General features: G+C 39.5%; 2 protein-coding genes across 2 annotated transcripts in view; one reads left to right on the forward strand and one right to left on the reverse strand.

Moving 5' to 3' along the window:
- c17h21orf58 (chromosome 17 C21orf58 homolog) lies at positions 1 to 2,206 on the reverse strand. Its single transcript, XM_068339363.1, has 8 exons — positions 2,192 to 2,206; positions 2,032 to 2,088; positions 1,799 to 1,856; positions 1,551 to 1,624; positions 1,121 to 1,312; positions 754 to 863; positions 539 to 680; positions 1 to 162 (listed from the first exon to the last, which is right to left on the reverse strand). The coding sequence occupies exons 1-8, from the start codon at positions 2,204 to 2,206 to the stop codon at positions 1 to 3; spliced, it is 810 nt and encodes a 269-aa protein (XP_068195464.1).
- A 636-nt stretch (positions 2,207 to 2,842) lies between these two features.
- Positions 2,843 to 24,484, forward strand: part of pcnt (pericentrin) — a 35,713-nt gene continuing 14,071 nt past the window's right edge. The window contains exons 1-38 of the mRNA XM_068338421.1: positions 2,843 to 3,002; positions 4,070 to 4,099; positions 6,275 to 6,451; positions 6,909 to 7,052; positions 9,318 to 9,467; positions 9,565 to 10,493; positions 10,583 to 10,936; positions 11,040 to 11,265; positions 11,656 to 12,060; positions 12,142 to 12,357; positions 12,597 to 12,692; positions 12,972 to 13,091; positions 13,400 to 13,646; positions 13,849 to 13,928; positions 14,085 to 14,382; positions 14,694 to 14,773; positions 14,957 to 15,068; positions 15,266 to 15,392; positions 15,599 to 15,718; positions 15,793 to 15,871; positions 16,080 to 16,184; positions 16,270 to 16,381; positions 16,457 to 16,497; positions 16,582 to 16,713; positions 16,850 to 17,096; positions 17,222 to 17,372; positions 17,829 to 18,282; positions 18,413 to 18,589; positions 18,711 to 18,782; positions 19,169 to 19,273; positions 19,663 to 19,815; positions 20,564 to 20,710; positions 22,190 to 22,350; positions 22,586 to 22,758; positions 22,878 to 23,059; positions 23,198 to 23,360; positions 23,509 to 23,751; positions 24,226 to 24,458. Of these exons, the coding sequence (XP_068194522.1) occupies positions 2,955 to 3,002; positions 4,070 to 4,099; positions 6,275 to 6,451; positions 6,909 to 7,052; positions 9,318 to 9,467; positions 9,565 to 10,493; positions 10,583 to 10,936; positions 11,040 to 11,265; positions 11,656 to 12,060; positions 12,142 to 12,357; positions 12,597 to 12,692; positions 12,972 to 13,091; positions 13,400 to 13,646; positions 13,849 to 13,928; positions 14,085 to 14,382; positions 14,694 to 14,773; positions 14,957 to 15,068; positions 15,266 to 15,392; positions 15,599 to 15,718; positions 15,793 to 15,871; positions 16,080 to 16,184; positions 16,270 to 16,381; positions 16,457 to 16,497; positions 16,582 to 16,713; positions 16,850 to 17,096; positions 17,222 to 17,372; positions 17,829 to 18,282; positions 18,413 to 18,589; positions 18,711 to 18,782; positions 19,169 to 19,273; positions 19,663 to 19,815; positions 20,564 to 20,710; positions 22,190 to 22,350; positions 22,586 to 22,758; positions 22,878 to 23,059; positions 23,198 to 23,360; positions 23,509 to 23,751; positions 24,226 to 24,458 (7,089 nt within the window). The 5' untranslated portion in view covers positions 2,843 to 2,954. The remainder of the gene's footprint in view (positions 3,003 to 4,069; positions 4,100 to 6,274; positions 6,452 to 6,908; positions 7,053 to 9,317; positions 9,468 to 9,564; positions 10,494 to 10,582; positions 10,937 to 11,039; positions 11,266 to 11,655; positions 12,061 to 12,141; positions 12,358 to 12,596; positions 12,693 to 12,971; positions 13,092 to 13,399; positions 13,647 to 13,848; positions 13,929 to 14,084; positions 14,383 to 14,693; positions 14,774 to 14,956; positions 15,069 to 15,265; positions 15,393 to 15,598; positions 15,719 to 15,792; positions 15,872 to 16,079; positions 16,185 to 16,269; positions 16,382 to 16,456; positions 16,498 to 16,581; positions 16,714 to 16,849; positions 17,097 to 17,221; positions 17,373 to 17,828; positions 18,283 to 18,412; positions 18,590 to 18,710; positions 18,783 to 19,168; positions 19,274 to 19,662; positions 19,816 to 20,563; positions 20,711 to 22,189; positions 22,351 to 22,585; positions 22,759 to 22,877; positions 23,060 to 23,197; positions 23,361 to 23,508; positions 23,752 to 24,225; positions 24,459 to 24,484) is intronic.

Genomic DNA, 24,484 nt, shown 5'->3' on the forward strand with positions numbered 1-24,484 from the left:
TTATGGAGCATTGGTGTCCCTTTCCTTGTTCTGCTGAGACAGATGGCACTGCTGGCAGCCATGTTGGCTGGCTGATGGGAGGCAGCTGTGATGCTGTGGGGTTTGGACCATAGTGATGATGATGATGATGATGATGATGGATGGCACCTCTTGGTTTGACATCTGGTCTTACAAAAATAGATTTGCTGCGGTAAAAGTCCTGGAAATGCAGATTTGTTTTGTTTCTGAAACAGTTTTGTTTTGGGTCCAACCTTAAACATTTTGTTTTAAATATATAATCCTGAGGGAAATTTCATATATTATCTGTTTGCAATAAATACATAAAAACACACAACAGCTACACAATAACAACTGATCAAAGAAGGGGAAAAAAGCATAAAATGCAGAATGTACAGTAAACTGAACTGAGGTTGTACATGTCAAGGCTCTTTTGTCATCATTATCATCATCCATCACGTATAACATCATTTGACACATACCTAGCACCCCCAGTGTTTCGTTAACCCCATTTTGACTTTTACGGAAATGTAACATGTACCTGAAATTTAGTCGGGTTGGCGCAGTGGTGTGGCCTTCGAGGTGGTGATGTGGCCGTAAGAGGCATGGATTTTAGCATCATATTGTGCATTATGGTCTGATGCATCTGAGCATTTTGCAACAGCATCAGCTCCACCATGCCTAGACTCAAAATATACATACCTGTAGAGTCATCTGTATGCAGTGGAAATAATAGGATTTCAAATCAAAATTTGATTTTGTATACCTCCTGACTGTGGTGCTGGGTTGAGCTGAGGTGAGGGAATCTGAGTTGTCAAAGGCTGCTGTGGAGTCAGCTGTATATTGGTGGGAGGATGATGTGGTAGCTGCAACGTGACAGACAGAAAGAGGAATGATTGTACAGACTATTTTATTCTCCCCATTTTTTTTTACTATACTTGAACTCATTGTAACTAATTTTTAATAACTATATCAATCTCAACATCTAACGTGAAAGGAAATAAATGGACAAAAAAAGTGGAAAGAAGAGTGAGACAAAAAGAAGACTGAATACATTTAACAGACTACAGGGGGTATAAGGTGGGACATTTAATTCCAAATTTATATTGAGTATTGATCTCACAGTCTGATGGATGATATGTGGAGGCTGAGGAGGGACAAGTGGTGGATGCTGCAGGAAGGACAAAACAGGGGCTGGCTGGCAAAGTGAGAGCAATGGAGGATGCTCAGGGGCTGTGTGGAGTTCTGATTCGTATTGTCTTTGTGAACCTCCCCAAGTGTGAGGCCTATGGAGTTCCTCTAAAATATGTTGCTGCTGCATGGAAAATAACAAATATAAACAATGCACAATTACTTTTCAACCATTTATAAAGACAGATGACTGATTCTGTTTAGTTTAATTTTAATATGTAGTTGTAATTAAGAAAATAGATTTTGTCAATAAATGAAAGGTTTGTGTGTGTGTGTGTGTGTGTGTGTGTGTGTGTGTGTGTGTGTGTGTGTGTGTGTGTGTGTGTGTTTGCGTGCGTGCGCGTGTGTGTGTGTTTGCAAACCTTAAGTCTTTGTAGTAGGTCCTGCTTTCGCCTCAATGCACTGTGCAGTTCAGCAAGCTGTCCATCATAACTCGCTAAAATGACATGTTCTCATCTTATTTCCTCATGTCTCTCGCTTCTGCTCACTTTAACATTGTGTTGAAGTAAATAAACAAATTGTATATATTTTACCACAGCTTCTAAAAATTAAGTGTTAAGTGGATATCCCTTGTAGGTTTTTTTTAAAAACAAAGAACTTGTCATCTTACTTGCAGACCTGGCAGACTCTGCTCTGTTGTCCATATTTTGCTTTTTGTTTGCCAGTCTCTGGGAATAGAAAGCTGTTACTGAAGTGCTGTATTCCAATATATAATTCTCAAGGAATGTGGAAAAACACTTCTGATGCATTTTACTTAACTATGAATGAATAAGTAGACATATAAAGAAAATGTAGATAATGTTTTTCCACCTCGATAAAATTGTAGAATGGTGTCTCGCTTACTTTTCTCAGCAGTTTGAGCTTCAGTCTTGTCACCTGGTCAACCAGAGCACTGTCATGCTAAAAGATGATATGAAGGAGTCTAACAGTGAACTGAACTGGTTAAAATACTAGACACAAATACAACAACAGACATACAAATACATTTGTGTATGTTATTTACCTGGAATCTTTGCATTTTAGGTCACACAGATCTTGCACAGATCTGTGTTTGAGTTAGTCCTGTAGTCTAATTGTGGTTGCCATGTGTCACTGTAACCAGGGTTTGCATAATTACTTGGTTTCTGTTACTTGAGAGAGAGACTGTCAATACTGACAACAATTTTCTTTCTAATATAAAGTTTTCTTTAATTCATTAAGTTGAATTTGAATGAAAGCCATGCCTACAAAATCCAATGAGGTCAATTCACCCACTCTGCAAATAAGCAAAAATGATGAGATGTGTTCTGATCTGATTTTATTCATGGATTGATAGAAAGATGTTGTCAGTCGAAATGGTGGCAACCATGTGACATGGTGGGCTTAACAAAACAGTAAGCGAATATTCATTGTATTTCCTTGTACTGATTGGCTACAAAAGCCGTATTTTAAAAATTGGTGGCTTCACATGGTAATTTCATTGGTCGAAGACACTGAGTTTTATTTATACATGACATGGGCGGTTGCACGGAAATATAAGGCAACTTTAACGCTTGAACTTTTGTGAAGAAGTGATTTGATTGGTCCGTATACTCAAACCAACTCGATAAGGGCGGAGTTAAAATCTCTTGGCGGCCATATTGAATATTGTCTGTTGACAGTTGAGTCTAAAGGAAGCTCACAGATTTGGAGTCTTCTTAACTCATGCTAAAAGGAACGTGTGTTTGGTATTCAATTGAATTAGGACGTATGTCTTTGATTTTAAACTGTTTTAGTTGATCCAAAAGATGGATGAAGATGAACGCCAAAGGAAATTAGACGCAGGGAGAGCTAAGGTTTGTTGCTAACAGTTAACACGCTAATACAGTACTCAATGCTAGCAGTTAAAGCTAGTGAACTCTTTTGTTATAGCTGTGTGTGTCCCCTGCCCACTTTATTTACATCCAACTCTTTTATATTTTTTATTTGCTATGGCTTCCATTTTTTTGTTATATTAGAAGTACTCTATTAATTTGCGGCTCATATACGTTAGCATAATATTTATGGACTAAAAGTCGTCAGCTACTGTATCACCTCTATTTGCTTCTGGAGTTTAGCAGAGACAAAATTATGCCTTTATTTGCAATGAAAAGAGATGTTTACTTCAGCATGCAACACTCACGGGTTTATTTAGCAAATTACGAAGGGTTTCCTTTTAGTCGTGCAATACATCGTTTTCATCGGAGTTTATTTGGACGTCTTAGCACGTGGTTTACATTCATGAATTTATTGTATACTGTACCTTTTCAAGTATGCCATCAAAACTTTAAAACATAGAGACGTAGAGGTTTTTATAGTTATTACAGCTATTAACAAATAGTGATAAATTTAATACAGGGATGATTAACAAGTTGTAAAACAATGCATTCTTCATAATGAAAATGTATTTCAAAGCCTAGTATTAGCTCTTAAATGTTAGAAATTCTTGAAATACTTCGTTTGTAGCTCTCCGCAGCTTGTCTTAATATTTAGTATTGAGCTGTAACTGATATTGCTGGGCGTACAGTCATTATCCACGTTTGTTTTTGAAGTCTGAAAAATTCTGCTTTCAAAATTGAATATAAAGCAGCTTTTTTTATCAATAGTTTTCAAATAAATGATAGACCATATTAGTAGTGGGCTATTCATTTAAAAAATCACTTCAATAAGAACTGGATTATATCTATTGTTATAGAACTAGATATACAGTATATAACTAGGTTTTGGTTTTTTTTTATTAACAGTATTGCTTTTTTTAGACATACTCTAACTATTTTACTGACACATAGTAGTAGAACCCATTGAGAATATGTAGTGGTACATTAATAGTACACAAAATAGCAGAGAAATAATTCAGCTGAACTATTGGTATTCATTATGACAGAAATCTCCAAACATGCCTCAAGGCCATCCGGTAAGTATGGAACCTGGTGACTGGTGGAGACATCTGACTTTGCAGTGTTGGTTTTTTTGAGCATTATTCTATTTCTTTGTGATTTTGGTGTTCTACCTTTATTTCTTGGGTGTGTAATCAGGGATTTCTAATTTTTTGCTCTTTTGCAATTGCTGTGAATTGTGTGATTTAAGTGAATAGTTATTATTTTATTAAAATCATAGACCTGAAATAAAATATGTATTGCATAATTACTTTTGCATTCAATATATCCGTACACCTTGCCATGCTAGGTAGAGGCCATAAGGTGGTGCAGTGAGCCCATGAGATTTGGTTAGGGTAGAATATGTTGCACTTACATCTCACAGGAACGGTGTTGCTATGGTAATGCAGGGCTGTCAGCTGCCTTAACTGTATTGGTGGATCTAATAGCTCAGATGTATTTGCCACACTGAAATAATGGCCTATTTGTACTCAAATTACACACATACAAATTCACATGTACAGCAAACAATCACATCCCAAGAGGCATCTTAGTAATGCCATTGTTAAAGATTGTATTCAGCAGTCCAGCTACATCTGATGTGTGCTCAAAAGACTCCAGTCAGTTGGTTAGTAAGACTCGGTGGCACAGAAGCGGCCTTGAGCAAAACACAACGTTTCTTGCTAATGCGGATTTCAGATGTGATGTGTGTTGTTGTGGCAGACGGAGACAGCAAGCAGTGATGGAAGCTCACCATGGGTGAGGTTTTAAGTTATGATACAAAAGCAGTCGAGCATAGTGATTTGAGAGGAGATTAGGCTTGGATTAGAAATGTTTTAGGGTTTAAGAAAAGATTGTTTCAAGCGAGTATTTTTATAGCAGTTCAGAGAGAAACCAGATAATTGTGGATGGATTGCATGGTGGTAAATGATAGTACAGAGCAGATCTGCAGTGTGGTTTTATGACCTGCCATCTAGCACCTTATCAGAATTTACACGGGCACAGACACACACATAGCGTTGTCTTCTGGATGTATGTGAGTCATCATCACACAAAGCAAACAAGGCCCATGCAATCTCAGTTGAATTGAGCATGCACACTCGGATGCTGTTCACCACACACAGAGCCGTGTCTCCTCCTCTCACTGTGAATGCATTGCCCAGTCTCCACCCTCTTTTCTTAGTCTAGACACATGCCTTCCCCTACGCAGAGTTTTTGGATTTCTGTTTTGGTTGAAGTAGAATTTTAGCGTGAAGGTTTGGTAAAATGTGCTGTCAGCTGCGTATCACAAGATGTACTGGAGAGTCGGGAAACTGCTGCGAATGGACGAAGTGATGGGTCTGACCACCAGCAGAAAAGGAGGTCGATGACTGACTGTCGCTCAGGAGGGCTTCATGAGAGTCTCTATCAGAGTGTGAACGGCTGGAGTCTGATATAAGCTGCTTAAAGGAGCTCATCTGACAGTGAGAGTGGCTAGAAGAGGTGTGTTGCAAATAGACGTGACTTGAGGTGGATCCCTAACAAACCGATCCCTTTGGAATTACTGATACAATTCATGGCTTGACTTGGGATTTTGTTTTGTGAACGAACTTCTTACATTCAAATTCTTCATTTATTCAATTTTAACTTCATTTTTTTTAGTCATCTCATGATTTCAGAGTGGAATTTGTGATGCTTCACAAAGCTCCTGTCAACCAGTTTGATTGTCACTGTCTTTGACTTTTCTACAAGCTGAAACAGATGACTGAAGGATGCATGATTTTTCTTTGACTCTTTTTGATTTCTGGTCTTCTGAGAAATTGTTTAAAGTGTGTCACTAAAATCTGCATTTATTTTGGCCTTGATTCAGCTCTGTTGAGATTTGACAATATTTAGCATCGCCTCATTTCAGGTTTGGATGTGATGTAGGCTCTTTCTGGTGTTAGTTTGGGGTTTCTTCTTGGTTTGTTGGGCATTGTCTTTTTTGTGCTACTGTGACTCTTGAAAATATAGACCTCTGGGAAAATCTATTATCTTTCCTACAGCTTGGACTGTCAGCCATTTGATATCAGAATGATTTTCTGATTAATCAGTAATTTTCAACTTGGGTGATAAATCTGGACTCAAGCAGTTTCTCATCTTTGAGCCCTGAGTCTCACTATGCTAATTGTGTGGTGGTGCTCAGTGGTCTTGACCTACGTGTCCATGTACATTTCACTGTCCTTCTTGCGCAGCTTGCTCGCTTCCGACAAAAGCGGGCGAAAGGCGACTGTACGGGGACGTCGAAAAAGACGCAGAAGAGGAAGGGCCAGACTGTCTCGCCGATTGACGGCTCAACGCAAGACCGTCACTTAGAACCAGCTCCTGGTTCAGACAGGGACTCAGAGCTGAACAACAAGAGCAACCATGAGGTAGAGAGTGAGATTATCAGTGTTCCATCAATAATGGGGTTAAAGGGGAAATGAAACAATTTGACCTTTGCAGAAAAGCTATTTGACTTTCGGTTTAATTAAGAAGTCAAATCATCACTTTTTTTGCATGACTTCACATGGCTGTCCATGGGATCACTCAACCTGACCTCCATTATTTAATATCGTGTGCTCTTAGTATGTTATGTGCCCCCTCTCTCCCCCAGTTTGGTAAATATTAGAAAACCTGGGAATATGTTAGAGAAATGGGTCACTAACCATCACATACCCTGTAGGGCATGTTGTCATAGAAACCTGGTCAGGATTAACTGTGGCGTTATTTACTGTTATTTAAGTTCACCCACAACATAAGATGTACAGTGCACATTTGTGGCATATGGAATGGCATTTTTTTACATCAACTAAATGGCTTAATTCTTAAACTTTCTTTATTCCTAAGATACCCCAGAAGCCAGGGACTTCAGAGGTTCATGAGAACCAAAAACAGAAGACCCAGCCTACCCCCTTGAATCGCAGCCTGTCCCCTGTGGAAGATTTTAGAGAAGAGGAGCTACTGGAACTCACTGGAAAAGAGCAGTTGAAGGTATACAATGATTGAAGGTATACAATGATTAGTCAATGATTAAACATTCAGCGAGGTTGTCAGACTCTTTCATTTTATGGTATGATGTATATTTTTATACACTTAGTGTATCGTTACCCAGGCACTCCAGTACAGGAGCCCCACTCAGGCCTCACAATGAAGTGGACATTAGCTTACTTGAACATTCAACAGAACAGTGAAACTCTTCACTTGGATTTTAATGGGGTTAATGTGGGATTTGGCTGGTGTAAAAAGCTTGACTGATGAAAGCCATTTACTTTATGACTTCAAATGACAGAATAATAAACCCCATAGCGCTGGGTTTGTGGTGGTAGGGTATGGGTTGGCTCGGTTGTGTGAGGGTCTTAAAGACCCCTGCTGAAGAAAATGGCAAGCTGCTACACAAGGTCACAAGAAATGAACTGGCTTGACATTATTGAGTGAAACTACCATTCAGAATTATTTATTACCCTCCTTACTTGTGCTCTGGTGATGTTCGTTCTCTTGTTTTGTTACATCCGGCTTCAAAGCGGTATTGTAATTGTCAGTGTTCGTGTGTTTGTCTGTTCGTCTGTTCGTTCGTCCGTTCGGTAGTATGTCCACCAAATATCTTTGCAACCGTTGCAGATAGAAAGATGAAACAAAAAGCACATTACTTCGGCAGCAAAGGGGATGAAAATGAGATGATGATCTTGACCTTGAGAAAACTAGCTCATGGTCAAATTTCAACTTTTGTAGACTCAGGAACTGGATAAGATAGAAAGACGAGGGAGAAGGCCAGTGTAAGACCATAGATCAAAGCTAGTGCTTTGATCTACTTATGCACTAGCTTTGATCTACCATGAAAGGTCAAAGCAATGCAGTTGTCAGGTACTACTTTCAGGGTACCCTGACCTACCCTTCTCAGGATGTTGCAGTCTCTAACTGCCTTGTTTGTTTTGTTTGTTTTGACAGGATGACCACTTGGGTCTAATACCATTGTTTGTTCTTTTCTTGTTTGAGAGTGTATTAAAGCTTCGGACTGAGAATAGTTTTTTGTGACCCATTTCACAAATTTTACCCCTTCTGGGTATTTATTTGGGTTTTGTCTGGCTTTTGCCAGCAAAACAAAGATGAGTTTAATGTCATGAAAGCATACTGCACTGCAATATAATCCATTATTCACACAGTGGAAACTGGGTTCTGAAACCTCTCTATGGAACTGTTATTAATGTCATGTTTCTTAACATAGATAATGATTCTGTGAGATGGATCACTGTGTTTTCATGTTGTGTTTATACTAAAGAATATAGGAATTTTGATATGTTGTATGAATTTGTCTTTTCTGTGTCCTCCCCTACTCATGGGAAATGTAATTCCATCTGCTTTATTTTCAGATTAATTCAGCCGTGCAGAAAAGCATAGTTCATTTACATTATGCATGTGTGTCTGTAGAGGGATGGGTTTAAACTTGTTTCTCATTTTGGAAATAATTTAAAAGGTCTAAAATTATACCTCATGAATTTAGGCCCTTAAATTGCCTTGACTATTTAGAGTTTACTGATCCACATGTAATTAGGTATGGTCTGTCCACAAAAACAACTGGATTGAATTCACTGAAATATTACAAGTGCTGTTTGGAGGAGCCTCAGAAGTCTACATCATAAAATTGGTTGCTTCAGTTTGCTTACTTTCCAGTGTTATTCATATTTGAGCCCAAGTTATGTTCATGTAATTGTGCTCACCTTTAGGGGCTATAGCCTATCTACATCTCAAAAACAGCAGGATAGTTTTGAGTAAATTTCAGACATGCCATGTAGAGGACTTAAAAATGCATGTCTCGATTGCTGCCTTCAGTTTGCTTTTTTTTTTTACACTTCTAAGCAAATTTAAGCTTTGCTGATTTTCATCTCAGTTTGCTCACTTTCTCCAGTGATGGAGGTTAGCGTCTGTCAATATCATTTTGAGTGAGTTTTTCCAGTGAAAGGATTCATCTATTACCATGGGCACATATTTTCTATTTGCTAATATCTTCAGATACTCAAGGCAAAAGCTGTTGTTTTTTCTGTTCTATTTAGTAGTTGTTAAGAGTGATTTTTTCTGATTTTTTTCGCTGACTCCTGAAAAAAATCAGTCATAAAATTACTATTTAATCCTCTGACTGGTTAATGTTGTAATATATGTTGTTGTAAATGTCTTGTGCTTCAAATAAGATATGTGTGTATAAGGATGAATTCATGTTTTGTGTTCATAAAATGTAAAATCACATATTTATTAAATTTACAGCAGTTGCAGCAGGCTGTGGAGAAACGTAATGAGATAATTTCGAGGCTCAGTTCCAACCTGCAGGAAGCTCTGGCCAGTAGAGACCAGGTGCAACTGGAAGCGCAGTCACTTGCTGGACAAATTCAGGCACTACAGAGACAGCTTCAGCAGGTTAGTCCTATTCATAGCTTAATCTGTGGCATCAGATCATGGTTACATAAAATATGCACAGTTACTAAACTAGCATATTTTCTGAAATGTCTTTCAGACCAGTGTAGAGTTTCTCCGCATTAAAAGTCAATCTGGGTCTGAGGTTCCTAACGCTCATCAACAACTGTACCAGCATGGACTTTGCACCCAAGAGGGAGCCATCAGTCATAAGGAGGGAGTATCAGTGGAATCAGATAGTGAAAGACCTGGCTCAGAGTTAAGTGTTGATGGCATCAGCACTGACAGTGATGTAGAGTTTTTTCTTCAAAAACTGAGGGCTGAGCTGGAGGAAGAAAGGGAGAAATGCCAATGCATAAGCACTGAACTAGCAGAGGAGATGGAAAAACACCAACATGTGCTTTGTTTACTAGAAAAGGAGAAGAAAAGTAGGGAAGAAGAGCGAGAGGAGCGGGAGGCAAGGTTACAAGACCTCCAGACCCATTTGAGCTCCCTCCAAAGTCAGTGCCTTGAGTTGCAGAAGTACAAAGAAGAGAAAGAGAACCTGAACAGACAGGTGGTGGAGCTGAAACGAAGGCTTCAGGAAGAGGAGAATGCAGCGAGGAGGTTTAGTGAAGAGATGGCTATTTCGGCCCTTCGTCTGCAAAGCCTTGAGGAGGAAAGCCAGAGGCAGACAAAGGAGATGCAGAGGCTCAAAGAGGAGCATGGAAAGGAGGTGGAGAGAGTCAGAAAGGAGTTGGAGGAGAAGGAAAAAGAATTCAAGTATAGAAAAGAAGAAGAGACAGGAATGAAAGCCTCTAAGGATCACTGGAACCAAACAAAAGCTGATGTTAGTTGTGATGAACAGAATAATATTGATGAGGCTAATTTGGAAAGTGGACTTGATCAAAGCAGCGGGAATTTGTCAATATCTGGGGACATTCTAATGGAGCGCTACCTGTCTTCAGTTCCTCTTGCGCACTCACAGTTTTCGGAGGTACCTGAAAGCCTTGAACACTGCAATCAGCTGGACATCTCTGCAGACTGCAGGTTAGAGGAACGCTCTTTCTGGTATCTGTTGTATTTTTCTATTTAATGGATAATTAATTGCTTCTAATCATCTGTGCCTTTCTTTGCAGTTTTGAACTGAACAGTGATATATTTGGAGAAGAGCCTCTGTTATCAATTTCAAACCGTTTCCCAGGAGAAAATGACAACCTCCACAGCAGTCCTACGCCACACTGCTCTCCTGTCATCACTGGCGATGATTCCAGTCAGCAGGCTCTAGCTTTTAACGACTCCACTTCTGGTGAGTTGGAGACAAGTGAAGTGTCTGAGCAGCAGCTGTTTGAGGAGACAGACCTGGAAAAGGTGCTGTTAAATCAGCAGTGTGGAGAACTCCAGGAGGAGCTTGCAATCAAGGAGAGAGAATTGAATGTGTTAAGAGAGGAAATTGTAAAGAACACTGAAGAGCTGGAGGAGGCCAGGGCCAGGTGAATTTCTGCACATGTATTTATTTGTGCGTACTTTGATTTTGAAGGTAAATGTTTTAGCCCAACATTTTTTTACTGACATATAATACCTTTTTTTATTCAGCTGGGCTCAAGTATCAGGAGAGCTCAGACAAGTTCTCATAGAAATTGAAGATGAGAAGGAGAAAAGGAGACTTGTTGAAGAGGAGAACGCCCATGAACAAGATCACCTGAAAAAGCAACTTTGTGCCTTAATCAATGAAAAAGAAAATGCAGTAATGTTGATTCGAAAGGAAACTGCTGAGGGCTGCCTGCTGGTCTCTGATACTGCTCCATCAGATGACAAAATGGTAAGGGAGATTTAAAACAATTTAAAAAATGAGCTTGAAAGGGAAGCTACACTCTAATCTCATTATAAATAGCATAGCCTGGTGGGATTGTCTCTGCTGGGGGAAAAGCTGTATTCAGAATCTGCCACACAGAGCACAGACCTCATTGATGACAACCAGCTGCTAACACCCCAGGTGTACCAATGAGCTTGTCTGAACTTGTTAGAAATAATATAAACATGACAACACACATTTCCTTTACAAATGTAGAGAAATTATAATAAGTATACGTATATTCCATGTTTGTGCTAAAACGCTGCAAAGGGAGGAGTAAAGTAACTGATAACTAATTTTGATCATAATTAGTTTATCACCCAAAACATTTCCAATAAATTAATGTTTCTCTTCAAGGATAATTCTGAATTTCTCTCGAACCAAGAGGAATCAAAAACATTGCCTGAAACCACTGCAGCCCTACTGAGACAAAGGACTGTTAAGTTGGACGATGCGTTGAAGGAGCTCGAAACAACTCGTGCACAAGTTCTAGATGTTCAAACAGAGATGAGTAGACTGCAGAAGGAGCTGGAAAAGAGCCACAACCGTCTGGAAAGTGTTGAAAATTTGAAGACTGAGCTAGAATTAAAGATTTTATTTTTGGGGCAAAACCTGGAGGAGGCCCAAGCTCAGGCAGAAAAGGAGAAGGAGCAACACAGGAGAAAGGAGGAGGAGATGGATGAACGGATTAAACAAATGGAACAAGTGTTGGAAGAGGAACTGGAACAGTTTGAGAACTTGTTGAAAGCCAAGGATGTTGAGGTGAGATATTAAATGGCATTTATTTTTCATTTAACTGCTGTTTAAAATATTTTAAGATGTTAAACAAAATCGTCTCTGCAGTTGGCTGAAGAGAAGGAGAAATGGGAAGAGGAGAGACTGGAGAAGGAGAAAATGCTCCTGTCTGTGAGGCGTGATGTGGAGAAATTGAATACAGAGAGGGAGGAGGTGAAGGCTCTCCTGGAGAGACAGGAGATGTTGGTTGTTGAGGCTACAGAAAGGCTCGAGGCCTCTCACCAGCAGGATACCAAAGACCTGATGGAGAAACATCATCGAGAGGTGGGATGTTCAAATTTCAGAGACTAAACATGGAACAGATTTATGGGTATTTAGAATTAATCTGTTTCTGTAACCAAACTATGTTTTTACATTGTGAGAAGCAATTTTTTAAAATGATTTTCCTATGAGCTGCCACACAAATCTTGAAATAGGAAAAAAATGAACTTAGTTTTTATTTATTATTTGATACAAATGAATTGATTTGAATTTTCTTGATGTTTTCCTGCATAATTTCTTAGATTTCTGAGTTGAACAATCAGCTGGAGTCAAAGCTGCTGAAGCTGAAAAACACCATGGAGGAAGAACAGAAGAAACAGATCAGCCTAATCAAACAGGTATCTTAGAACTCAAGTCTGAATACTTGAGAGTAGCGCTTAATGTGCACCATGTTGGAGACATCGCAAAGTGAAGTAGAATCTAGTTACTTTTATTCTCTCCAACATAAAAAGATGGACCATTTATCACCAAATCTTCTCACTACTCTGGGATCACTAAGAAATTCAATATTATGCCTTATACTGATTAATTTGAGGGAATCAGGTGGCATGTCATCAAATGACTCTAGATTTTATTAATTTTCAGCTACTTAAGTGTCTCATTCTGTCTTTCTCCAGGTGACTGAACGTGACCATGAGAGGATGGTCATTGAGTTGACCGCCAAGCATGATAAGGAGTTTAAGCAACTGAGGGAGAGCATGGAGGCTGCCCACGAGGCTGAACTGCAACAGGCACAGGTTATACTACATGCATATTTCTTGGCCTCCTCAACCCTTGGGTGCTGTTTTGAATTCTTCTGTTACATGGTTATTTCATAGTCAAAGAAATGTAATACCTACAATGATTTTTAATCTATAGTAGTACTTAATACTTGGTATTTAATTCCGTTATTAAATCTTATTTCAGCTTTTGTCAGTTACGAAATGGTTTGGAGTTGAAGTTTGTTAGCTAAATGACATAAATGTAAATTTACCACCCATGCAATCAGTATCAGAATCAGGAAATGCTCCCACACAAACCATGCATTTTTCTTCATTTCTTTCAGGTCCAAAAGATCAGCGAGCTTGCTGCCTTGCGTCTGAGCCTGACCAATGAGCACGCATCCCAGATGCAGCACTCTCAGGCAAACTTACAGCAAAAACACGAGGCTGCCTTCACAAAGGTTGAGGCCTCGCTGAGAGAGGGCTTTGCCCAGGAGAGTGCAGCCCTGCATCAGTCAGAGCTGGATCAGATCAGAATTCAGAACCAGGAGCAGCAGGAGAGACTTGTTAAACTGCACCAACAAGAAATGAGTGAGTTATTTTCAGTTTAATGGGCAATATTCTTTTTCCTTATTTGCTCCCAGGTGCAACATGTCTATCATAATGTATGTGGACGAATAACCCCCATTCATGAGAAGTGTGCATGGAGCGAAACAGAACTCAGTGACAGATGCAACCTTCAAATGATTTGATGTTTCTGATTTTTTTTTTTTTTTAATGTGTGTGTGTTCAGATGAATTGAAGCAGCAGTGGGAGTCTTCTGTTGCTAAGGAGAGAGGTGCCCTGGAGGAAAAGCAGGCCACAGAGTTACAGGTCAACCTTTATAAAGATATCATACAAATGTCTGAAAACTGGTTGACGCAGTTTCTTACATCCACACATTTTTTTCTTTTAATATTTTGTATTCTGAATTGTATGTAATTCATTTTCATGATACATTTCAATTAATCTATTTTTTTTCCCCCACAGGATCTGAGATTGCTGTTAGCGAAGGATGCTGAGACCACCAAGTCAAACCTCCAAACAGCTCTTGCTGAGACCCAACGCAACCTTATTGTCACTCAAACAGAACTCTCTCACACCCAGGCCTCCCTCACTCAGACCAACAAATCTCTTACTGAAGCTCAGGCGACTCTGTCCCAGACACAGTTAGAGCTGCAGGAGTCACAGCACAAGGTGGAGGCACTCCAGACCTCCAGTGAGGAGCACAGCCAAAAACAAGTGGAAGAGCTAAGACGAGCCTGGGCTGAAAGGGATACTGCTGCCCGTGAGTTGTATCTTTCTGCAATCCTTCCCTTCAGAGTGTATGCTCCCACAATCTTCTGAATCATTAATTTTTTTACATTTTGCAATATGTATCCTCTGCATCAAAATATAACAATATATACAAAATGCAGTTGTGCTAATTGTATTATGCGGTCATGTTATTGCATGCTACCTGATTCCTGCCTACCAATATGGGCCCCAGTTACTTTAAATTTCAGATTGATGACCACCTAGCTTATACAATGTGCTTATTCTATGTGTTCCTGTTTATATGAGCTGTTGTTGCTTTTCTTTACTTCCTTTCTTGCTTAGGCGCTCTGGAGGAGTTGGTTTGTAGTTACAAGGCCACACTGCAGGAGAAGGAACAACAAATATTCCACCTAGAGGAAAAGGTAAGTCAGCTGCAGCAAGAGTTGCAGTCGCGCAAGAATCATTTCTAAGTTACTAAATTATAAATTTCTCTTTTCACTGAGTAAACTTTGCAGTGAAGAAGCAGCTTTTTTAATTTTAAAATTTATATTCCAATCATTAGCTTGTACCATTCTTGAAAAACTGTATTTTTCACTATGAATCAGGTTTTGCGCCTACAGGAGGAAAAGACTTTGCTGAAACAGAGCTCAGAACAAGAAGTAGGTCAGCTGTGGACCCAGCTGGATAGCATGAGGGCTAGTCGGCTGGAGTTGGGAGGTGAGATTGATACACAGTCAAAAACCTCACAAGTGTGGGGTGGAAAACCTGTTTCCTTGTCAACAGTAACTTATCTGTAATTCAATATGACACATAGCAAAAAAATCATTTAAGAACTGCACAGTAAATCCATGTGTGTGTTTTCAGTCACTGCATTTTTACTGTTTTTGGTCTTTGTTCATCTTATTCACTGACAGAGCTCAAAGAGCAGCTTCTGGCTCGCTCATCTCGTGTTGATGATATTGAGCGCCTAAAGACAGAATTCAGTAACCAAAAACAGGAAATAAAAGAGCAGAATGAGGCTGAGCTGGAAAGCCTAAGGAGGTATGCAGATGGCCACACAGTCACACAATCTTGATGGCACTTGTTCTTACAAAAATGTTTAACTTTATTGTTTCTCAATTTTAGAAATGGGGCACTTGGGTCAAACTGTTTTGCATAAATCTATGTAGCTCAGTGGTAGAGCGTTGGCTCTACCACTGAGCTACATCCCTGGCATTCTGCAGCTACTGTGTATTGTTTTTCCTCAGATATTTTGAGCAGCGATTGCGGGTAACTGAGGAGAATTACAGAGAAGAAATCGCTCTGCTACAGTTAAGACTGGTGGAAGGAGCCTTGGAGGAATCAGTGTTGAAAACCATAGATGACAGGTATTCCACTAAGATTAGAATCAAGCACAACAGACTTGAATGAAGCTGTTCTAATGTTTTTGTGTGTATTTCAGTTTTAATTTTGAAGGCCAGCCTTTGGAGGAAACGAACCATGAGCTTTCTGGTACTGACCTGAAGTGTGAGAAACCAAAAGTGAGCACATTTTAAATGAGGAAATGATTTACATGATTTTGATGACCAGTTATTGTTACAACATAAAACACTTCCCTGATCCAAGTTTAAAAAAATTATTTTAATACAATCTATGGCAGATTGAGAGATGGGGCCTCTAAATTTCGTGTAAATTTCCACATTAGTTTTGTAATATTATCACAAGATGTAAATGTTATGTCCTGCCCAGGAATTGCTCGACAGTTTACGCCTTCAATTGGAGGAAAAACACACAATGGAACTTGCCAGTCTTCAATCATCTATGTCTCTTTCCTTTAAGGAAGAGCTGCAACAGGTCAGATTTGAAACTATTGGCTGCTTCATAGTCACCTTTACTCCCTTTTATACACTTTCATTTGTGGTAATTACTTTTACATTAGGTGCGTTCGGATCTCACTGACCACTACTATGAAGAGCTGCAGGAAATGAAGACACGTCATTCGCTAGAGCTGGAGCAACTAAGAGCCAAACTTTCTGACCATCACTTACAAGGTACTTCACACATACAAATACAGACATGACATTTGTTACTAAAGATAAGTAACCCCTTAAATGTCTTTGCTACAGAGCTTACCAGAGTTCGTTTGGAGGCAGCAAGGCAGGTTGAGGTGAGGAAAGATAATGAGAAAATATGCATTAAAAATGTATATAATTTATAGGGTATCATTAAATACATTGCTTATTTTAATTAGGTGGAGGTGGAACAGAGAATTTGGTGTCAAACTGAAGAACTGCATTCTAATATGACAATCATCCACAACCTGGAGAACAAGCTGGATGCTTTGAGTAAACAACAAAATGCCAAAATACAAAGAAACAAACAGGTGTGTGTGTCTATATATGTATAAGAATACAGTTAAACCTTTAAAATTACACTGACACTTATACAGAAACAGAAAGTGAATTAGATGGTAGGGAAATTTCCATTATTTATGTTTGTTATTTCCAACCGTTTTGCAGTCGAAACAAGAATTTTCTGAGGAGCTCATTCTTCTTGAGGAAGCTCTGACACAGGAAAGGGAGGATGTAAAGGGAGAGTTGAAGAAGCTGAGAGTAGAGCTCCAGGAAAAACATGGTGCTGAGCTTGTTTCCTTGAGGTCAGAGCTTGACAGAGATATGGAAAAGGAGAGGACTCGACTTCTGAAAATGCTTGATGAAGAAAAAGAGAAGTTAAAGTCTATCCAGGCCGCATTGGACAATAATGACAGTAAGAATGTTTGAAAGCTGTGTGTAGAATGATCATCATAGGTTCTTTTCAGTTCATAAATCAAAGGAATGGAAAATGTTTAAGCTGCAATTCTGATGCAGCTTTTAACACGTTTGACTTTTTAGGCCCACAGGTTCAAACTATAAAGCAGAGACTGAAGGCTCAGTTTGACAATGAGCTGCAGAGAGCAAAGAGCTGCATGGAAACTGAAATCAAGGAGCTCACTGGACTCCTCCAGCTCCAGAATCAGGAGCACCTACGGGAAGCCCAAGAGAGGTGAGCAGTGTTTGAGCTCAAAATCCTTTAAAATGCTTGAAGTTACTGATTATCAAGGGTTTGTATTGGTGCTCTAAATAAGATTTGTTTTTGTTTTATATGTGGTTTTCACATATGTGTAGCTATTTCTTTTTACCAAGAAAATAACACTTGAAGGGGACTGGGAAAAAAAACTAGGGTTTAGACCACAGTCATTGATTTAACATATTTATAACTTGAATTTCTTTTGGTCACGTATCAAAGTGTTTTGTAAAAACACTTGAATAAAAGTCAAATGCTGACAATAAAAGCTGCCAACTGACTCTATAAAGGTATTGTGACATTTATTGTACTGTATACACCAAAGTTTCAGCTGCAGTCCTGCCATTATGTTTTAAGCACTGTAATTTCATCATGAAGACCCTTGAAAATAATTTGTATTTACAATCAGTAGTAATTTCACTTTTTTGTGGTCAGGTTCCAACAGGAAAAGACTTTGTTGGAGCAGAGTTTGATCCAAAAATATGAAATCTCTTTGGAAGAGCTAAAGAACAACCTTGAAAATGAATTTGAACATGAGAGAACAAATCTTCTGAACAAACACTCCAAAGAGATGGACAGACTCTACGCCAGTCATGAAGCACAAATAACTTCACTCAGTGCCAGTCACGGAGATAAGCTTGCTGCTATGGCTGTTGAGCATGAATCCAAACACAAGGCTGAGCTTGTTGCCTTGGAAGCTGCTCTTGATTCAAAACGAAAGGCAGACCTTGAAAGTCTAGAAGCCGTCTTTCGGGAGACCAGTCGGGCTCAGCTAGAAGCTTTAGAAGCTGATTTAGCTGGCAAACACCAAGAAGAGAGGAATGAACTGGAAAAAAGAATGCTCAGTAATATGGACACGTTGGAATCTACATACCTGAAGGAAGTGCAAGTATGACACAGTTTTAACTAAAGTAATCCTAATACAAGTTAAGTTGGATATCCTTGCATTTTTTTAAAAAGTAGACAGCACTTCTATAATTCAGTGTTTCTGTGTATTAAATATTGTTGTCTTTTCACAGACACTGCGTGATAAAATTTTGCATCTTGAAGAGAAGCATCATCAGGACCTGAATCGCCAGAAGTCAGAACACGCCTCAGATCAGCTCTCCATGAAGGAGAAACTTAGGAAAGAACTTGCTCGGGTCCACATAGAGAAGTTTAGTGCCATGGCAGCAGAGCTCAGCTGCACTCACAAGGTGAGAAATAAGATAGTTGATTGACATTCACTTATATCTGACATATAGTCAACATCAAATTATCAATATGCGCAAGTACAGAAAATCGACTATGTCTACTGATTTGTTGTCTTTCCTACAGACTGAGCTGGCTGCTCAAAAAGAGGCCTTGGATACTGAACACTGCAGTGTTCTAGAGACTCTTAAGAAGCAGGTAGTTACAGTTATGCACAGAAATGTTTATTTGGTTTCTTATTAAGGAGCTCACATTTTACAGTAGTACTGACAATAATGCATTTTCAACAGGAATTTTGCATGTTGACACGAAGGGAAAATACAGATTTGTTTTAGTTTATTATCAAGTCAACGTAAAGCAGTGGTTCCACTAATGAAAAGTTTTAATTTTTGACACATGGTTGCATCAGACTTGTAGTTACTCTGAACATGAAACAGAATATGTCTACAAGCGCTACAAAGCAAAGGAAATTTTGAAACTCTTTTTCAGATATTCTGAAATTAGCTGATACATAACAGTGATGAAAATGCCATGAAATTTGATCACAAGTTAACTGGTTTGATTTCCCTGCTGTGTTTTTTCAGGTTTTAGAGCTTGAGCAACAACACAGCTGTGCCCTTCTGGAACTCACACAATCCTATGCTACTGAGAAAGAGCAGCTCATGGAACAACACCAGCTCCAGCTACAGGTGTGTGTCAGGAAGTTGTTTTTTTTACAGTTGTTGAGTTGTCTCTTTAAACAGTGTTACACAGGATCACACGATATTTTTGTTTATCCATTATAATGGAGTGTTTGCGTGCAGACACACAATGTAGTTGATAGGATTTTTCTGAGAAGCAATTTTTAACATTTGACCAACTGGATGTTGATAAAAAATAAAACCTAATTACTGATATTAGATCATAACAAACAATTCTTCTCCAGATTGCCACACCTTTCTTTGTCAAGATATTGCATAACTATATGCAATATAGCTGTAAAGTTTAAATAAAAAACAGTATAGTGAGCTAACAGAGTTGTGCTAGATGTTTTAGTTTTTGGAGAATTGGGGAAATACATCATGTGTATTCTCTGTAGGAGTTGAGGGGTGTTTCTGCACGAGAATTAGAAGCATGTCGCCGGGAACTAGAAGAGGAGTCATCAAGGCAGCGTCAGCATTTCCTAGAGGAGATGGAGCTCCTCAAAGTCCAATCAGAAGAGAGACTGCAGGATAGGATTAATCAGCTGAAGGTAAAATCATGCTGATGAAGAAGATGGTGTGTGTGTGTGTTGGGTGTTGTGGTAGTTTTGAAGCATCCTTTTGCACAAGATCTTTAATAGTTGTAATTGTTGAGGCAGCCATATTGCTTGTGTGTAATAATTTTTTATATTGACTTAATAGCAAAGATCCTTTCCCGTATAATTCTGAATTGTGCGTGTATTTGACTCACCAAATGCCATTATGTAATAACTGTTATGTAATAGACTGCATGCGCACGCATTTGTGTGTGTGTGTGTGTGTGTGTGTGTGTGTGTGTGTTTATGTGTGTTTGTGTGTGTGTTTGGCATTGCCTTGTAAGTTCCAGCTGCACCAGTTCAGTACTAGGGATAGGTCTTTCTCTTGGATTGTGTCCCACTGGAGCTTTTGTTATACCCAGTTTCCACATAATCCTACCATCATATGGAGAGCTTTTCACGTCTGTTCTGTGAATCTGTCGGACTGTGCATGTGTATGTTTTGCTCCAATGTGAACAGTGGTTAAATGGATGAATCTAAGCTTTTTATCCTCTGATGCAGAAGGTTTTAAGGCTGAAGGTAATTTTTTTTTCAGACAGTTGGCATTTAACCATCTGAAATGTGAAAGCCTCCAGTTCGTCATAAGCCATGGTCAGAGCGCTCTTGATCAGAGGGACAAATAAACCTCTGCTATTTTGATGCTTTTAAAGGTAGTGATGAGCTGTTTTTAGTTGATGTACCAACGTAACTGCTCTCTGTGAAGACGGAGTTTGGGGAACAGAAGCAGGCGGAGCTTGATGACCTGAGGCGGAGCTTCACATCCGAACAGGAAGAGAAGGAGCGGAGCTACACTGGCAAAATGAGCCAGCTCACCGCCCAACTGCAGCAGTTAGACGCTGTGGTGGCCCAGGTACAAGGCACAGATGCTCTCTCTCTCTCTCTCTCGCCCCTCCCCCCCTTCTCCCCCCTCCCCCCACTGTATCTCTATTTTGTTTTTTGCTCACTTTGCAATTTTTTATTTTTTTATACAAAGATCATTATTTTGCATTTGATCTCTATTATTAACAATGAAAATACCACATTCTATCGTAGTCATTCATTGAAAAGATTTCTATTTTCATTTGTTAATTTTTTAATCATGGATACATTCAGAGAACGTAGGATCTGCTAACTAAACATACGTAGTGTATACTTAAATAGTCGCAGGTGATGGACAGAAAACTCTGCCGTACTGTAGTGATAGCTTACTCCTTTGCTAATATTAGCTCATTCCACTTGGGCATTGTCTCTAATTTCTTTGTGGTTGTTAAGGCTGATCAAGTGCACCAGTCATCAAAAACCAATCTTTACTCCAAGATTATGTATGTCCTCAGGAAAAGAATGATGACTTACAGTATGAAACATTTTTTAAGCACAGCAAATTCTGCTGGGGGTTCAAAGAGGTGAAACACAGCTTATCTTACAGTTATAAACTAGACCCCTAAAGCCATTTGTTTCCAACTAGAATTGACTAGAATTGGATACACTTCAAAAATCACTTTATTTTTCTTTTGCCTCCAAAGGCAAGTGGGAAACTAGTTGCCACAATCAGCATAAATGTGCCTGATTCATGAGTGCATTAAGTTTCAGCACCTGCCCAGCTCGGTGGTTAGATATTAAGTCACCCCCCACCCATGAGATTAGCAAAGAGAAGCTTAAGAGAGATCGGGAGGGTGCTGTTGTCAAGGCAACATCATTGTTTTGTTGAGGCAGGTGGTTGCTTCAGATGTGTTTGATAGGAGGGAGAGGGAAAAAGAGAGGGAAGATGTGGTGAAAGGACAAACAGAACGTGAATGAGTCAAAGAACTAAAGGTAAGAATAATGACTACAGACGCATTCTGAGAGAATTGTAGCAGTGAATCTAGACTGTGGCTCGCCTCCATCCCACACAGACTTGGCACTTAACCAATCACCTCTGCCAAGGATGCCTGATGATTTGTCAGCTTGTGTGTATATACGCCCTAGGCTGGTTTCAGAACAGGAGGAATGTGGTTTTTTTCTTGGATTGAATGTATTTTGTGTCATGGTTCCAACAGTCATTTGGGGATTTGAAGATCCCTCTGACACTCAACAGCTGGTTTTTATTTCTTGTCTTTGCACAACATGACTTTTATTTTTATCCAGTTTTTGCGGTAGATATTGTTAGGGACTATCTCATACTTTTCAACAAATGGAACAATCTTAAAATAATTGTAAAGGTATCAATTTAATTAATTATGGTTTGAATTTCTTGTTATCACTCTGCATCATTCTACTTCACATGGCCAGTTTTCAGTCATAACACAGATGATAAAGGGGCAGTTAATTGGTTTGTGTTCACAAAAAATACTTACTGTATCTGTTTTTTCAGCTTCAAGCAGAAATTGGATGCCTGCAAGCAGAGTTGAAAGGGAAGCGTGCTGAGATGAATACTTTGGACACCCTCCTCCAGAGAAGGGAACGAGAGAGTGAAGAAGGAAACAACCTTGTAAAGATGCTGACTGATGACTTACAAACTGCTAAAAAGGAAAGGTAAGGGACAGTCTGGGTATGCTGTTGGTATTTTATGTATAACCTAGACGAGGATTGCTTTTTGAATGAGGTCCAGCTTATGGTCAGCGTCCGTAAAAATCTAATGCACTTTTTTTTTAAATTTCACACTTTTACCCTAAAAAATTCTTTCCATCTGAACTGGAAACACAGGAGTGTAACTCTAGCCACATAATCCCAAATGGTCTATGTGTGTATGGTGTCTGTTTCTCTACAGATGCAAATTGGACCAGGCCAATGAAAAACTGAGAAAGGTGTTGATTGAAATGATTCGCGGTACAGTTGCAACTGAAGAGCTGATTGGAAAGAAGATCAGTGCTAGAGCTAAAATTAGTGAACAGGCAATACGTCTGAGTAGCTCGGCAGAGAACAAAGATACTAAAGAATCAGGTCTGTCCAATTCATTCATTCATAATGTAGGGTATGTTAATGCTTTGCAATGAATTGTGCATTTTATCTTTTGAGGGGTTTTTTTTTGCAAGGAATTGTTTTGACTTGTCTTTTTGTAGGTATCTCAGTTGCAGAATTCTCCTCAGATGACTTGGAGCTGACTCACCAGCTCTGTGAGAGTCTGCTGATATCAGATAACCAGCTCAATCCTGGTGGAGAAGAAGCCGCTTTGAACGCTTGCAGCAGATTGCGTCTCACTGTTGACACCCTACTGGAGCTTCTCAACCAAGCCAACACACAGGTAAAGAATGTGTAGGCCTATTGATATCCCAACTGATAGCGACATCTAAACAATCCACAATAAAACCTTTTGCTATAACCTTAGTTCTGTTTTATAGTATTATTAGCTTCAGTTATGGGTTTCTCACATTTTCTCCAGCTGGAGCATTCTCATAATGTCCACCTTTCTCTGGAGGAAAAGTTCTCTCAGGGCAGAGAAGACTCTGCCCAGCTCCTTGAGCAGCACAAACTCCTATTAGAGCAGCTTGATCAACAGGCAAAGCTGAAAAGTCAACTTCAGCTGGAACTCCATAAGTCAGAGGGTGAGCACCGTATCCTTGTTTTCTCTGCTTAGTATATTCATCCCGCCCGGTTGAGCTACATTAACGTGCCATCCTTTTTTGCCTATCCGTCACACTAATATTTATTCCTAATTAAACAATTATATGTTTGTTTTTTCTCTTTGTTCAGGTCTCTTGGATGGTTATGTGGCTGAGAAGGCAGTCCTAGAAGAATCTCTGCAGCAGAAGGAAACACGAGAAGAGAGACTAGTGGAGGAGCTGGAGAACCTGAGGGAGAAGCTGCATCATGTGCAGGACATCACAGCAGAGCTGGACAGCCTCAGACTGAAGCATCAGGAGCTCAGTGAGGAACACACACTTCTCCTGCGCCAGAAGGAGCATCTCTCTGCTGACCTGGGAGAGAGGGAGAAAGGTGAGTGAGTGGAGCAAGTTGAACATTATCGAATAATGTGACTTTATAGTGAGTTTTACCCCGCATATTTCTAATGTCAGTGCTCAGAAGTATCTCTTCTCCTTAGGCCGCTGGCTCAATTTAGATCCTGATGAAGGTTTGTGGGTCAGAGAGGTATAGGAGTGTGGTATGTGGACATGGGGATGAATATGCAGGATGTTTGCAGAATATTTTCAGTGCTGTGTGGGAGTGCTTTTTGAACACTTCCATTACTCGTAACTGGATGCAAATGCTCTTGTAGTGGTGTGTCAACTTAACCTGTTAAACAATTTTTTTGTTCAGAGAGTATACAGTTATGTTCTGGAGACAAAGCATGTATAGTTCCTTTATTTCTTGAACTACTCTTATATTTTGCATGCTGTTTGAAGTTCATCTTCATATATATGCATTTACATCGAAGCAGTTTCCCTCATTTCCCTCTTTTTAATTTTCAAGCTCTGCTGGCAGAAACTGAGCGTTTGGCCCGGGATAGACTGGACTTGCAGCGACAGGCAGAGAAGGACCACAGCTGTCTCTCTCTGCGCCTCAGAGCCCTAGAGAGAGAGTTGGAAGAGCAAGAATCAAAGGGCCTGGAAACGGAAGAGAACCACAAAACTCACACCGAAGACCTCTACCAGCGGGTCCAAGCCCTTGAGAAACAACTTAAACACAATCGGCAATTCATAGAGGCTAGTTTTAACTACATCTTTAAATA

The sequence above is a fragment of the Antennarius striatus genome, chromosome 17, assembly GCF_040054535.1.
Source record: "Antennarius striatus isolate MH-2024 chromosome 17, ASM4005453v1, whole genome shotgun sequence".
Lineage (NCBI taxonomy): Eukaryota > Metazoa > Chordata > Actinopteri > Lophiiformes > Antennariidae > Antennarius > Antennarius striatus.

Bases quoted from the DNA above. Each gene is read 5' to 3' on its own strand.
- c17h21orf58 (XM_068339363.1), bottom strand. The intron at 1,313-1,550 runs GTTTGCAAACAC...TTTTCCATGCAG, and splicing joins ACCTACTACAAAGACTTAAG to CAGCAACATATTTTAGAGGA. The intron at 163-538 runs GTACATGTTACA...TTGTAAGACCAG, and splicing joins CCAACCCGACTAAATTTCAG to ATGTCAAACCAAGAGGTGCC.